The sequence below is a fragment of the Panthera pardus genome, unplaced genomic scaffold (genome assembly GCF_024362965.1).
Source record: "Panthera pardus isolate Hobbes unplaced genomic scaffold, ASM2436296v1 HiC_scaffold_22, whole genome shotgun sequence".
Lineage (NCBI taxonomy): Eukaryota > Metazoa > Chordata > Mammalia > Carnivora > Felidae > Panthera > Panthera pardus.
This window is the reverse complement of record NW_026526788.1, coordinates 2,678,023-2,694,732: the sequence shown is the minus strand read 5'-3', so window position 1 is coordinate 2,694,732 and position 16,710 is coordinate 2,678,023. Positions and strand designations below refer to the sequence as shown.

Here is a 16,710-nt window from a genome sequence, read left to right as displayed (position 1 = left end):
TGCTTTTTTATTTCTTCAGGTTAAAAACATTTTTTTCAGTTACGTTTACTCCACATTATGCTTTTGTCTCTGATGTAGCTTTGTTAATTTTAATAGGTAGTATTCTATTTTTTCAATGTTTTTTTAAATTTTTTTTTTTTTTTTTTTTTTTTTTTTTTTTTGAGACAGAGAGAGACAGAGCATGAGCAGGGGAGGGTCAGAGAGAGGGAGACACAGAATCTGAAACAGGCTCCAGGCTCTGAGCTGTCAGCACAGAGCCCGACGCGGGGCTCGAACTCACAGACCGCGAGATCATGACCTGAGCCGAAGTCGGACGCTCAACCGACTGAGCCACCCAGGCGCCCCTGTTATTAATTTCTAATTCCCTTCCATTTGTGGTCATAGAACATGCTCTGTATTTCTAGCTTTTTAAAAGTATTGAGACTTGTTTTGTAACCTGACATTTTATGGATTCTGTTCCACACGCACTTGAGAAAAACCGTATCTGCTGTTGTTGCTGGGTGGAGTGCTCTGTGTAGGTCTCTCAGGCCTATCACGTTGTGCAAGTCCTCGAGTCCCTTACTCATGTCTTGTTCTTCTATCCATTATTCACAGTGAGGAATGGAAGTTGCCAACTGTTATTGTTGAATTGTCTATTTCTCCTTTCAGTTCTGTCAGATCGGGCTTCGTGTATTTTGAGGATCTGTGGTTAACGTGTGTGTGTGTGTGTGTGTGTGTGTGTGTGTGTGTGTGTGTGTTTATAATCGCCATATACTCTCAATGGAATGAGCCATTTACCATTACATATTGTTCTTGTCTCCAACAAAAACAAAAATATTAGCCTTAAAGTCTATGTTGTGTGTGGTTCTCTCTTGGTTACTCTTTGCATGGAATATCTCTTTCTATTCTTTTAATCTATTTGTGTCTGAATCTAAGGTGAATCCTTATAGAGAGCAAAGACTTTGAATCAAGTTTTTCAATCCATTCTGCCAATCACCCATTTACGTAGCACCTTTCTTTGAGGCACCCTCAAAAAGCCCTATGGCTATGCAATGTGGATTCTGAAAACCACTGATTTAATACATGCAGGAATTACTTATGAAGGAAATAACCCAATTTTATTCCAGAATTGTCAGTAACTTGCCATGTAACCTAGAACCACTTTCTTTTTATAATAAAGATGAGGGGCACCTGGGTGGCGCAGTCGGTTAAGCGTCCAACTTCAGCCAGGTCACGATCTGCGGTCCGTGAGTTCGAGCCCCGCGTCAGGCTCTGGGCTGATGGCTCGGAGCCTGGAGCCTGTTTCCGATTCTGTGTCTCCCTCTCTCTCTCTGCCCCTCCCCCGTTCATGCTCTGTCTCTCTCTGTCCCAAAAATAAATAAAAAACGTTGAAAAAAAAAATATATAATAAAGATGAAAAATGAAAAACATGACAACATTTGATGCTATCAGAGCAACTATTTTAAAACTGAAAAACATTCAGGATATATTTAGAGATCCTCTACTATCCTGTCCTAACACCTACTCTATTAATATGCAATATGTAATTATAATATGCAATTAATATTGCATATTAATATGCAATATGCACCGCCAACAGCGATGGCACCAATCCATGGGTAGTAAATACTGTTGACTGCCTACCCCAAGGCTATTTTCCCCTTCTCATATGATGATAATGCCCTAATTCAGTTTCTTTTATTTGCCCTTCTCCTCTCAGAAAAACGGTATTTTGGTCTATTAGGTGATATCATTCTCCTCTCCACTAAATAATTTAGAAAGATAAGAATGTCACCCAGTTTGGGTCAATGGGATGTACAGAGAAGTCCTTCCTGAAGCCCTCCCTACCTCTGGACTTATTTTGAGAAATAATAAATCTTGGGGCACCTGGGTGGCTCAGTCGGTTAAGTGTCCAACTTCAGCTCAGGTCATGATCTCACGGCTTGTGAGTTCGAGCCCCATGTTCAGCTCTGTGCTGACAGCTCAGAACCTGGAGCCTGCTCCAGATTCTGTCTCTGTCTCTCTCTCTCTCTCTGACACCCCCCCTCCCCCCAACTTATACTCTATTTCTCTCAAAAATAAACATTAAAAAAAAAATTTTTTTTTAAAGTAATAAATCTCCATATTAAGTTAGTCTATACTAGGCTTCCTATTTAGGCCCAAAATTCTACAACCTTTTGATTAAATATTTCTCAATATGATCAAAAAATAAGCTTTAACTTTTCTTTTAATATTTTATTTAAAGACTTCAGTTTTAAACATCTTTAAGACATTCATCAATCCATTTATTTATGTTACCTTTAACATTATAAATTTAACTTCAAGTGGCAGAAGAAACAGAAATACGTAATGAGACTATATTTTAGCAGTGTGTCTTCAAATAGGGAAACCAAAAGAAATGCTACCACCAAAACAAACCAACCAACCTAATTTATTAGGCATGTCTATGTTTTATTTTCCTTTACATGATTATTTTTTTTGGAAAATTTCACTTTCAAAGAATCAGGCCTTGCAAACAGAGCAGCTAATCTTTCCAAAAATAAAATCCAGTATCTAGATTCTCAGAACTCACAAAACCAAATGGAAATGTCTGGTTGTCAGCCAATAGTGTCATGCTCACATCAGTTTCACATCACAGGGAATAATCTAGAACTAATTTCAGTAGGCAAGTTCCAATTCTAAATATTACTAAAGACTACCACTGTTATTCCCAACTGTGTTGACAATTGTCTTATTGCTGAATTGTACATGATAAATTTTCTTTGGCAACTTTTTATACTATTAAGTAACACAACTGGACAACTATAAAGGCTTGAATTAACTCAGTATTTCAAAAATTTCAAACTTCACTGTAATTATTTAAATGTAATTTCTTATAGATGCATCTATAAGAAACATGCCTAATGTAATAGAACGACAACAAAAGAATTGCTAAATAATCACTACTAAAAGCTTTTCAGATGTATGTACAAGTATATAATTGAACTCAAACACCAGGGAAAATATTACGATGTTAGCTCCAATTCACTACCAGACTTTATGTGCTAAAGGATAAAAAAATTAAATGTAGAAACTAAAATCTAGGTTACCTGTTAATTTTTCTGGAAGGCTCTTTCAAATGGGTTCAAAATGGCCTAAAAACTGGCCAGAATATAATATGAATTCTCACTATAATACTTCATAAAATTAAGTATATTGATAACTTAATAATTTTTAATTCTTATTCTACGGAATAAGCCTATTTTGGAGGCTTCACAAAATATTACCAAGAAATTTTAACAGGAAGCTCAAGTCCAGATGTGTAGCTAGGAAATCTTTTCTATATATAACAAAATCACCAACTTAAATTATAAATGGCTTCCGCTAAATACTACCACTCCACACTTCACACAACGTAAATTAAAATAGGTATGGCAAAAAGTGCGCTCCGAAGCATGTTCACGTTACAAAGATAAACGATCAACTACAGCCAGCAAAAATACAGATAGGCATATATGCAAACCTTTGTATGCAAACTTTCATGAGTAAGATGTAAGAAATGATTCGTTTCGATAATTTTATGTACAGCTTGTTTACAATTTAAAACAAGTACGACTGAAAACATTTCTATTTAAAAGCCACAATAAAGCCCCACGAGATACTAAATAACAGTCTTACAAACTGGTCTCTCAAGAGAATAACAACTGAGGACGGTATTCTAAGAAATGCCCTCTTCTTGATCGATCATTTCTGTTTTAACCGAAAAGACATCTGCCAGCATATGTTTTGGAATTTCTGAGCCTCTGACTCTCAAGGCGTAACAAGCATTCTCCACTTTGGCCAGACTTTGTTTCAAAGTATACAACTTCTTAGAAACCTCGTAAGGTCCAGTATTGCCAATGAATGAAAACCCATCATAAACCTGACGTAAAAACTGGCTCACTTCAAAGGGGGTGTCAATGTCCCCATTCCCCACACTGTTAATACACATCCGCATCAACTCTCCAGTTAAATCAGCCACTCCCAGAAGGTAATCAACAGGTGTGATTTTCAGTCTCCAAGTACCAAACTGCTTATCCTGTGCATCAGAGCAGGGCTGGTAAAGAAAACACACACACACACAAAGAAAATACAACGTGAAAAAGAGTGAATATGCATGTATCACATTCATTATAAAGTATAAAATCAAGAGCAGATCAGTCATGCTAATCTCTAAATAAAATGATCTTTTTTGCTTAATGACCATTTGGGACGCTACAAGAAGAACTCATGCCCTGGGTAGAAAGCTGAACTAAATGACTTCAAGATAATTTCATAATCTAATACTGTAGCACTTTAAAATCAACTATTCCCAACGTCACTTGACATACAAAATAAAATTAAAACATTCTGAAAACAAAGTCTGATGACTTTACTGCATGACGGTCACTTAGTTATCTAAATGACAAGTCATAAAGCCCTCTAGGTTGGTGATACACTCACGTTTTCCTAAGTCCCTTACAGTCCCTTTCTGGCCTCTCTTCCATCCCCACTCAGCACTGACCATCACGATTCATTACTCTCTTGTTACGTCCTCCTCAGTGCCCTTAGATTCCTTTGTGGGTTTGTTTGTTTTTTTACTGCACCTGCCCAACAAAAACACAACCCTGCATCAATATTAAAATCTACTCGCACTAGTGCTTTATTCAAGTGGCTGAGTACCACAGAGCTAAAAAAAAACCCCAAAAAACAGTAATGATAGTCACAGCTATACAGAATTTATACAAATTACTCACCAATCCTTTTTACTTATTCCTCTAGTTCTCTCTCCTGACTCTTCAGACACTGTTCCAAACCTTTACCAGAACTCTCCTTAGCCCCCTACTCAATCCCAAACCTCTCCACTCTGAGTAGACAATCTTGTCTACTGTCACTGAGCTGGCCATGTGCCAGATCACCTGGCACAAGCTCTCTCAATTACCTTATTCCTACAAAACAAAACAAAACCAAAAAAAACTTATTTACGTCCATATCCATCTTTACCTTCTATCCTCCAGTCTCAGATGATGAGTTGTCCCTCCTCTTGTTTGAGGTTAACTCTTCCAAATGACCTTGACCCATCTCCTCCCACCTCTTCCAGGACCTTGCTTCATAAGGTGTATGCCCTTGGGCAAGTTATTTCATCTCTCTAAACCTCAGTTTCCTCATCTGTAAAATGGGATAACAGTACCTACCTCAGAGGTTTATTTTAAGGATGAGATAACATTTACCAAGTTCTTGGCATAATGCCCAACACAAAGTAAATACTCAATAAATGTTAGCTGCTATCACCATTACCATCATGTCAATCTCCTCTTTCCACAACAATTTTTTCCTTGCTCTACTGGAGCCTTTCTGGAAGAGGAGATGCCTAAATTGTTATTCGAAGTCCATATGAGACTCAGCTAGGTGAAGTTGCAATTATACTGGAGGCCATTTTAGGCAGAGAGAACCGCAAAGGCATGCAGGTGAGAACTGTGTCGTATGTTTGAGGAACCAGTGAGGTATCTCCTTGAGTCAAGTTTAAAGTAAGAAATGGTACAGGATGACTCCAAAAGGACAGTCAGGGGTAGAAAGTCACATTAAGGAACGTGAACTTTAATCACTGAGAAATTTAAATGGTTTTGACAATATTCTCAACAGGCAAGTCAGAACAAAGTACCTTCCCCTATCAAATCCCAGAAGTTTTAGCGCCAAGAATCTTTAGCACTAAAAGGAAAAACTATTTATGAATGTGGTCTGGTTTTGAAAAGCATATGTGAATATGATGACACCATAATCTTCAAATAACTTACTACCTAAATCCTGAAAACAGCGCATTTACTCTCAGTTTCTCTTGACACTCTTGCCCTGATATTTTCATTCTCGATTAGAAAGAACTTGAAAGAAGGGTGTGGTAACTTCGGATACAGGATCAAATAGGCTCTTTACTTCTTTCTGCAATGCAATCCTCACTAAACACATAAAAGACATACAGGAATTTTACTTCTCAAAAATGAATATCCTCCTTCATAAACTTCCTATAATTTTAAAAACTGAGAAAATATATACGTGGCTTCCTTAAAGTAAGTTGTATCTGTCATGCCAAATTAACTCTGACCTTTTGATGCTAACATTTTAGTTAATATTCAAGAAAACAGTATTTCTACAGCTTCCTCCATCTTCTGCCTGCCCATTCCGGCTCTGAGTAATGTTAAAAAAAAAAAAAAAAAAAAAAAACAATAAAGAAAAAATTATGAAAAATAAAGACAGGAAAAAACTAATTTTATCCTTAAGTGTATTGGTATCTCAGGAAGTACCAAATATTCAAAATCTCCTCTTTCATTGCCTGAACACTATATATTGAAACCCAGCGTAAAAATAGTATTCACTTGAAAGTCAAACTGCAAAAGTTTCTCTTTTCTTAATTCGGAATAGCTATAGAATTTTCAGATACAAGTTTTAGGGACTTAGTAAGCGATTAAGAGCTCTCACTTAATATAATAACAATTTTATATTAACTGACTATTGAGCACGTATGGGTCATATGCTATATACACTGCCTAATTGAAAACCTTTCAATCAAATCCTGTAAAACACTCCTTTGAGGTAGATACTTGGTGCAAGGGTTCCTGCAGCACACTCTGAGAAACAGTGGCAGGGTGGACAAGGGCACCTGGCTTACATTTCAAAACACCTGGTTTCAAAGTTTAGCTCTGCCACACTTAATTAGTTGTGTGGCTTTTGAGAAGTTATTTAAATTCTCTAACGCCCACTTCTTTGCAAAATGAGAGTAAAAATTCTTACCTCATACAGTTAATGAAAGAATTAAATGAGATAGTGCTTACGAAAGGCCCACTGTAAATGCACAATAAAATCAAAAGTGGACTTAACAGGAATCACTTAACAGCGCTTTAGGTGAACAGCATTGTTTTCCCCCCAACATACCCATAGCTGTTTTTGTTCCATCCACTAACAAAACTATTTTAAAAGACCGTTTCCTTAGTTGGGAATCTTGGAAACCACACTCTAGAAAAGAACACTACCGTCTCAATATTCTTAGCATTATAAGCCAGCAAACCTCCTATAACCATTATACGGTTACATAAATTATATAAAAATGTGAAGTGATTTTAAATTCTTACGGTCTTATTTTCTTTTCCATATTCTTCTGTTGTAAATATCAATTGTTTATTAATTTCATCCATACTGATAAGTGATCGTGTTTTGATGAAGTGTTGAAAAGAGACTGCCTCCACATACTCCTGCAGTCCTGAAATACCAACCAAGAAAATTGCTAAGGAACAACCATTACATTAGTCAGACTGTCATTAATAAAAAAAACTTCAAATTGCACAACACCTAGCTCATCAAAAGCTTAATGGATGCCTAACTATAATGGTGGCACTGGATTCAATACTTAGACTACTAAGAATTACCTGGGGATAGATGGTGGGGATCAGTACTGAACACAGCAAACATTTCTGTCACTGAACTTTACGAACAGCTCAAATACAAATGGATTCAAGTTCTTCTTTCTACTTCATGCGGCATTAGTCTTAGAAATCTACTCTCTCTGCTATGGGGAAATGTCAAAGATTTTTAGAAAAAAAATTGATTTAAGGAAAGGCTATTATAAAAATTATTAAGGCTTTAACAGAAACTATACAATTAATTTTTGCTCTCTGAAGCAACAAAACAGATAATGACTTAATCAAATGAAGCATAAAATTAAACACCATTTGGATCTTTCTTGAAATTTTAATAGGTAGAAAACACTTTAAATAATGCAGAATAAAGTGTCAAAATACAAAATACTATTTTTCTCCTCCTACTCCAAAATGGATCTAAGAACAGATAACTCCTTTCCACTTTGATAATTTAAATTAAAAAAAAGAAACAGGGGCGCCTAGGTGGCTCAGTCAGTTAAGCGTCCGACCTTGATGTGGGCTCAGGTTATGATCTCATGGTTCACGAGATTAAGCCCGTGTAGTGCTCTGCACGGACTCACTGACAGCACAGAGCCTGCCTGGAAATCTCTCTCTCTGCCCCTCCCCCGTGTGCGTTCTCTCTCTCGCTCTCTCTCTCTCTCAAAATAAAAACATTAAAAAAAAAAACAAAAACAAATGAGCAATACAATCTTGTATCAGATATTAAGTTCTACAAAATTAACACTGAATTAAAACAAATTTTGGTAAAGGTCGAAAGTAGTACTATACTTTTTCAAGTGTTTTAAAACAACTAAGTTCTAGGACACCTGGGTGGCTCAGTCAGGTAAGCATCCGACTTCAGCTCAGGTCATGATCTCATGGTTCATGAGTTCGAGCCCCACATCTGGCTCTCTGCTGGCAGTCAGCATGGAGCCTGCTTCGGATCCTTAGTCTCCCTCTCTCTCTGCCCCTCCCCTGCCTGCACGCACTTTCTCTCTCTCTCTCAACAATAAAAATAAAAAAACAAACATTAAAAATATATACATGTATAAAAACCAAAGTTCTATGGCCACAATTTTCAATATTAGTTTATTCTGGCATAATCTATAAGATGATTCAGGGAAAAAGTATTTCTTAAGATGATTATCATTACTGCTGGGTTAAGAAACAGTATTCTTTGTAAAGGCTTTATTGCAGAAACAAGAGAAGAAGGAATTCTGACTCCAGAAAGAAAACTCAGGACTGAGTGGAATCCCCAGAGCCCAAGCTGTCTCCCTGGCACCTGGGAAGAACACTCCCAGCCCTGACACCGACAGTCAGGCGTGGCGGCCGCAGCGCTGAGGCTCACCCCACTGTGGTATCGTCGCATCAAATGCCGCAGCAGGGTCAAAGACACAAAAGGAAGTGGATGACTTGGTTCTGATAGCAGTAAGAGGAAACAACTGAATGAAAATATCCTGACTCATTTGGGGCCACGAGTGATGTTGAAGCAAGGTCAGAAATCGGTGCCTTTAGCTGACAGAACAGGACATGATAGAATAGGTCACTGTTTAATAAACTATAACATGCTGAGAAATGAAACAATAAACTTCAGGTTGACAGAACAGATAACATCTTCTACGTTTACAATAAAAAATATTTTTGTAAAATTTTAGTTTTAAGAATAGGTGACCACCCACTTCTCTTTCCCAAAGACAATCTGTACTTCACATTTCCTTCTAGAAAGAACTTCGTGCACACAAAAAGAAAAAGCAAAACCTAAGGACCACTCGCTGTATCTGTCAATAGGCTCTCCTTCGGTCAGCTCTTATGAATGAGCCACACAGAAGACACGTGCGCAAGGATATTCATCATTATAATCATTATAGCAAAACAGTGGAAAAAGTTTTAAAGATCAATAATAGACATCACTTGCCAATTTACCGTCTCTCAGCTCCACTATTTCGGATAATGGAGGCGGACTCTAAAACGTTTCTCCTTTGCCAGCTGGCACGATATTGAACTTTGTTGGTAGACAGCACTGGAAGGAAAGCAGAGGAGGAGAAGGCGCTCTTCCTCGTTCTAGTGTGTCCCCCCCCCCCCCAGCAGCCTTCTACATGTGGGGCAACCTGGTGCTTGAGGTGGCCAGTAGCACGTGGCATTTCCTCGGGAGCAGCTTCCCCAGGGAGCCACCACCGTGCGCAAGGAGCCTGATGGCACAGCACCTCCCCATAGACAGCTTCCCAGAGAATGTTATCTGCTCCACACCTCAGCAAACTCCCCTGCCACCCAATGGGCCACGCCCTCAAGGGGCTGAGGGGTGCACTCTTCCAGATTTGTTCCTCTCTTGGATGCCCTGGCCTTAGCCCTGGGGTAGTGGCTGTCCCTCTGATATTCCTATACTCTTTAGAGTACAATTTTCCTCTCATCAGATAATCTCCAACACAGTTAATTCTTTTTTTCCCCTCATACACAGTTAATTCTTTGTGTTAAACTTGCCCTGTTCAAATTACTGTGCGGCTCGTTTCCTGTTCAGACCCTGATGAATATAATAGGGAATTAGGAAAATAAAAAATGGTATTATTTCCCCTTTACCCCTATCATTATAGAGGAGGTACTTTATCTTTTGAGGCTGTACTGTCCCCAGGATCAGGATAAAGATGCAGTCCCAGTGGGAAGCTGAAGGCAGATTCTCCCTTCGATGCTCCACATTATTTATGTTCTCTGTCGGATGCTAATGGTCAGTAAAACATGCTCAGATCTCTCCATCTATTGGTCCTATCTCTCTTCTCCTCTTCAGAGCTACTTTCTGCCACATTCCTCGATAACCGCACCTCATACTTCTCAACCTACTTCATCCTAGTTTGAGCCCATCTCTAGACCACAACAGCTCTCACTAAGATTATACTATTTCGTAAGCTGAATGGACACGTTTTCAGTTTCAATCTTAGCAGCAGTCAATAGTCTGACCACTTGAAAGGAGGAATTCTTTAAACAAGTTTTCATTTGGTCCCTTTGAATGCATCATCTTCCGATTTCCCTTTTTTTCTACTTCTCTGGCCAGGTCTTCTTAGTCTCTGCCTCTATCAGCCCCAGGCTCTCTCAAATTCACTTACACTTGGCTTCAGTGAACCCTGCCATCCCCCAACTTCACATCTCTGGCTCAGAGTCACATATATATCTAAATACATACTTGACAATTCCATCAGAAGGACCTTAAAATCAATACGCCCAACAATGAATTCACAATCTTCCTTCCACATGCAGTCCCCCTCTTTGTTTTGCCAATTCTAAGAGTCTCCTGATCTCCCCACCCCATCCACTTCTGACCTTTTCTCATCCATTCTCACACTACTGAATATTTGCCTTTTTAATAAAGAATTATCACATCACTCTCCTGCTTAAAGCCCAAATAGCTCTCCATGGTTCTCAGAATAGACAGCAAAATCATTAACATGGCTTGTGAGACCCTGCTTAATTTCACCCTCCACCTACATCAGCCTCAACTTATACTACAGTCAAGTTATAACACACAAAAGGTTAAATTTCAAAGATGGGTACATAAGCCCATATTTGTATAATGTCAGAATTGTTCTTAAAATCCTTAAAATCAGTAAGACTTGTATATATTCTACAATACAAATTCTCCCTACAGTTAATAGAATTCACTACTTCAGTATTTCTAGGCATAACCCTGTCCCCAAATTCCTGCAGCTGGCTTACATTTCAGGGCCAGGTTACACAAAAATAGCAGTGCTTTAAATGTTAGAATCAAACACAAGTAGCAAGGCTCTTGTTCTACACATGTTAATCGACAGGGATGGGAGAGCACAGGAACCAGGACTATGTCATGTACCAGCTGAAGGTGGTAACATAAATTTCTCTGAACCTTCAAGCTATGGCTCAGTGACACCACTAAGCAGTCATTGTCTCAGCTTAATAGTGTAAGCCTGAAGGAGGATAATCACATCTATACACCTATAATCTCAAGCTGACCTGATGGTCAAGGTACGAGTTCCAATGTGCAAGTCAAGGTAGAAGATACCAGAAGTGAGGTTATCGCTTAAACTAAACCAGCCTATTTTCTATTCTCTTACAGCAATACTGTGTGCAACGGCTACTTTTAGATGTGATTAATATTTAAATCAGTAGAACTCCCGAGTAGAGCAGATTACCCTCCATAATGGGGGTGGGCGGAGGTTGTTCATCTAGTCAGCTGAAGGCCTTATGAACAAAGAACACGGTTTCCCAAAACTGCAACAGAGAAAACTTGCCTGCATTTCCAGTCTGTGGATTTCAGACTCCAGACTGCAGCATCAACTCTGTATTAAAATTCCAGCCTTCCAGTCTAGTCTGCAAATTTCATACCTGCTAGCCCCCACAATCACGAGTCAATTTTTTTAAACACATGTTATCAATCCCTCGCTTGCTCTCTCTCCAGCTTCTCTGGAGAATCCTGACTGTGAAATGCTAGTAGGCAAAATGCTTAAGCTGAATTCAGAGAACATGAATGTGTCTATAATGCAAAACTTTTGTAACCTCCTTCACTTTCTGTGCCTTCGGTTTTCAGTTCCTCACCTATCCTGTGCCCTCCCTTGCCTCAAGGGATTTTATATGCTCTTCCCTCAGCATCATAACACGGTCTTCTCACTCTTTCACCTAATAAACTGTTACTAATTCTGTAGGGTTCCAGGAAGTATCAACTTCTGAAGAAACTGCCTCAGACAACCCCCATTCTAAGCCAAACCCCTATTAGATGTTCTCCTAGTACCGTGTGCCTTTCCCTTCTAGCACTAATCAAAGTTGTATTTCAATAATGTAAAATTCCTTATCTAATACCTAGCAGTATCCCCTGCTAGGAGGGCAATACCACAACTACCTTGAGCACAGTTCTATCCCTAGTGCTTAGCCCGTCTTGCACAAACAGACACCAAAAAACATGATTAAATGAGGTAGATCCATTTCTGAAAAACTATTTAATAATTTTTGATTATGTTTTATAAGAACATTCAATTAACAAGGAAGTGCCCATTCTGGGGGAAAAACCCCATAAAATCATAGAGAAATAAAAAATTAAAATGTAATACACATACAGTGATTACAAACAGTGGGAAACAGGAAACCTGCTACTTGAAACAACATCTGGAGGGGTGGCACCTGGGTGGCTTAGTCGGTTAAGCGTCTGACTTTGGCTCAAGTCATGGTCTCACTTGAGACCAAGTTCATGAGTTCGAGCCCCACATCAGGCTCTGTGCTGACAGCTCAGAGCTTGGAGCCTGCTTCAGATTCTGTGTCTCCCTCCCTCTCTGCCCCCTCCCCCAGCTCATGCTCTGTCTCTCTCTCCCTCAAAAATAAATATTAAAAAAATTAAAATAAATAAAATAAGTAAATAAAACAACATCTGGGGGCACTTAGGTGGCTCAGTTGGTTGAGCATCCAATTCCTGATTTGGGCTCAGGTCATGATCCCAGCTGTGTGGGATTAAGCCCCATTCAACATGGAGCTACTTAAGATATTTTCTCCCTCCCTCTCTCTCTCTCTCTCTCTCTCTCTCTCTCTTCCCCCACACCCCCCCCCACCCCCGGCTCACACTCTCCCTCTCTCTCAAAAACAAAAATATTTAAAGTTAAAACAACATCAGAAGGATTCTGACCACCTCAGCTCTCTAAACAAGGTGGCTTAAATCATTCTAGTGATTCTAGAACAAATACCACTATATTATTTGCTTACAAAGATCAGCAAGGGCAAATCACATCAAATCATGTGGAAGAACTTGATCCTGTTCAAAACTGAAATTCTAGGACCTTCTTCATGATGCTTAAGGATAGCATCCCAGAGTAGATGTCCCTTTGTTTAGAAGTCCTTTAAGGAGTGGTGGGAAATGAAATGGAAAGGGTAGAAATGGAGCTAAATTTAGTACAGGGACCATACAGATGAAATGCCTTGAATAGTCAAAGAGAAATAATTTTAAGTTTTATCGCTCAACAATGGGAGGGGGGGACAAGCAGTGAAATAGCAAACCAGTATTTTAAAAACTATTCCTGGGGCACCTGGGTGGCTCAGTCAGTTAAGCATCCAACTTCGGCTTGGGTCATGATCTCACAGTTCGTGAGTTCGAGCCCCACATCGGGCTCTATGCTGACAGCTCAGAGCCTGGAATCTGCTTCATATTCTCCGTCTCCCTCTCTCTCTAACCCTCCCCTGCTTGTGCTCTGTCTCTCTCTCTCTCTCAATAATAAATAAGAAACAGAAAAAAATTTAACAGAAAAAACTATTCCTGATTCTTAATGGACTTTCTTTAACCAAGATGCTATCTATAGTGGTAAAACCACACTCCTCTGTGACTGGAAAAATATATTTGGCAAAATTCGTCAGTTGTACAGTTGTTTTATCCACATGAGCCCACTCAAAGCATGGAAAACGGTTCCAACGAATACATTCTTAAAATGATTTGTAGTTAATAAAATCAACTAAGTCCAACCAACTCCCAGGCCTGTCCCTCATTTGTAAAACAGAAGTACTAGATACAATGATCTCTACGGTACTTTTCAAATTCAGAATGGTAGGAACTAATCTTCCTAATGACATGTCAAAAAAAAAAAAATCCATTTAGTGAAACTAGATTATATGGCAACAACACAGAAACGTCATTTGCTTCTGCAACAAAGCACTGTCGAATGACGTAAAAATCAGTAGTAAGCTGTTGCTAAAATGTTTGCATTCTTACAAATGAATGCATATGCAGTAGTATTAAACTCACCAAATAGAGCAGACGACATAAAACTAATCATTTTAACTATTTTTAAGTGTGTAGTTTCGTGGCATTCATTCACACTGTGGTGCAACCATCACCACCATCTATTTGATCTTACAAAACTAAAACTCTGTACCTGTTAGATATCTAACTCCTTCTCCTTTCCCTCAAGCCCCTAACAACCAGCATTCTTTTCTCCATCTCTGAATCTGACTATTCTACTTACCTCGTGGAAGTGGAATGGTATGGAACTTATCCTTTTGTGGCCGGCTTATCTCACTTAGCACAAGGTCCTCAGGGTTCATCCACGCTCTAGCCTGTGTCAGAATTCTCTTCCTTTTTAGGGCTGAATAATACTGCATTGTATGGACATGTGAAATTTTGTTTATCCATTCATCCATCAATGGGTACTGAGGGTGCCTCCACCTTTTGGGTATTGTGAATAATGCTGCTAAGAACAGAAGTATACAAACATCTCCCAGTCCCTGAAGCCTCCAACAAAACTTTTTAAAAATATAAATAAAATATTAGTAGCAGCTTACTAAGTCTTGAGTGGCAGTTATACAGAAGATAATGTATCTGGTACTTTACATCCATCTTTTTAATGTTCATTATAACCTTACATGACTGTATCACTATCCTTCCTTTATAGATGAACCGAGGCTCAGAAGAAATTCAGAAATTCACCCAGGTTACATAGTAAAAAAACATTCCTACAACCCAGAAGCTCGTGCCCTTCCCACTTTACCTGCCTCCTTACATTCAAGTCCATAGAAAACATTTTCACTTTTTCTCAAACTTTTCCCCCACTAAATCCCCAGTTCAGCTCTTCTCCAGGCCTTAACTTTATTCTCTAGGCTCTCACACCATATACTTTCATGATTCTGTGCTATTCTGTGCCTATGTTGCCTTCTCTCAAATCTTCTTCTACCTGTAAAAAAAAGTTGACATGTTCTGATACACCCAGTCAAGGCATTTCTTCATACCCACTACATAAAACTTAGCCAGCCAGCTCCAAGTTATGAATGCCTGTTTTTTTGCACCCCAGAGTTTTGAGGGAATGAATGATGTCTTCACAACTTTCTCCTCTCCCCACCCCAAAGCACCTTGAGAAAGAGACTCAAATGTTTAGTAAATTCTTCAAAATAATCTCTCCCTACTCTTACTGGTTTTAGGAAACTTTAAGTGCTCTGGCAAAACTATTTTAAGATCTGCTATTCAAATGTTCAGAATTCTCCAATTTTACTTAATATATAGTACTTTGGATTTAAGTCCACTAAGAAAGAAATATTCTTATAAGATAAAGTTCAAACTGATAAAGTTCAGAATTCGAGGTCTTCAAGGTATCGGATTTATTTCTCATGGGGGCAGAGATACAGAACAACAGCCCTCAAAATCCATCTGTGGTGTCAGTCTATATTAATGTGCATGGCTGTCAAACATTACATTTTCAAGTGTATCTAAAGTCACCATCTAAGTTGTCCCTGGGATGTGTTTGTTTAAAGTTACTTCATGGATGAGGTGGCCATTTTTGCTCCATGGTTATTAGGTTTCATGATATACCACACAGAGAGTTCAAGGACATCTGGCCCCAAACACTGAAAAGCATTTTTGGGCACATCTAGGTAAAAGGATGTTTAAACAAGTTATGTTTCAACTTGATAAAAAGGACATCCGCTATTTTCAGTGAATAATCCCCAAGGTGAAAAATCTCAACCTACTGCCATATTCCATCAAACAATGCCTTCCCCTTCTGCTTTTGCCTTGGATGAAATCCAATAAGAATTATTTACAGAATCAGCTGCCAGTAAGAGAGAAGTCTGTAGGTTGTTTTTATGTAATTTGTTATTTTTCTCCATGTTCTCCTATTAGAACATATACAAGGAAACCCAATTAAACGCTTCTGATTATTTTCACTTATTCTTATAATATTTAAGCAGTATATACCCAGTCCAAATCTCCATCAAAAACCATATATAAAGGGGGCGCCTGGGTGGCTCAGTCAGTTAAGCGCCCGACTTCGGCTCAGGTCATGATCTTGTGGTCCATGGGTTCGAGCCCCGTGTCGGGCTCCGTGCTGACAGCTCAGAGCCTGGAACCTGCTTCGGATTCTTTGTCTCTCTCTCTCTCTCTCTGCCCCCTCCCCCGCTCACACTGTCTCTCTCTCTCTCAAAAATAAAGATTAAAAAAAATTAAAAAAAAAAAAAAAAACCATATATAAAGAAAGGCAAACAGACCAGGCAGAGGTTTCATTCTAAACTAGCCTTTTTTTTCCAGGCTTTCGGTGTTTTAAAATTTTTTTTTTAATGTTTATTTATTTTTGAGAGAGAGAGAGGTAGAGAGAGAGGGAGAGAAAGAGAGAAAGTGTAAGTGGAGGAGGGGCAGATAGAGAGGGAGACACAGAATCCGAAGCAGGCTCCAGGCTCTGAGCTGGCAGATCAGAGCCCAACACGGGGCTCGAACTCACAGACCGCGAGATCATGACCCGAGCTGATATCGGACACTTAACCGACTGAGCCACTCAGGCACCCCTAGGGTTTCAGTGTTTTAAAAAAATTGCCTGCCATATGACCCAGCAATTCCACTCCTAGG

The 16,710-nt window shown here is 39.0% G+C and overlaps 1 protein-coding gene across 1 annotated transcript in view; it reads right to left on the bottom strand.

The window, feature by feature from the left end:
* Positions 1-2,448: 2,448 nt before the first annotated feature.
* The window catches only part of TSNAX (translin associated factor X), a 31,773-nt gene continuing 17,511 nt past the window's right edge, over positions 2,449-16,710 (bottom strand). Inside the window, exons 5-6 of the mRNA XM_019419016.2 lie at positions 7,101-7,228; positions 2,449-4,054 (exon numbers count right to left, since the gene is read on the bottom strand). Coding sequence (XP_019274561.1) covers positions 3,677-4,054; positions 7,101-7,228 — 506 coding nt within the window. The 3' untranslated portion in view covers positions 2,449-3,676. The remainder of the gene's footprint in view (positions 4,055-7,100; positions 7,229-16,710) is intronic.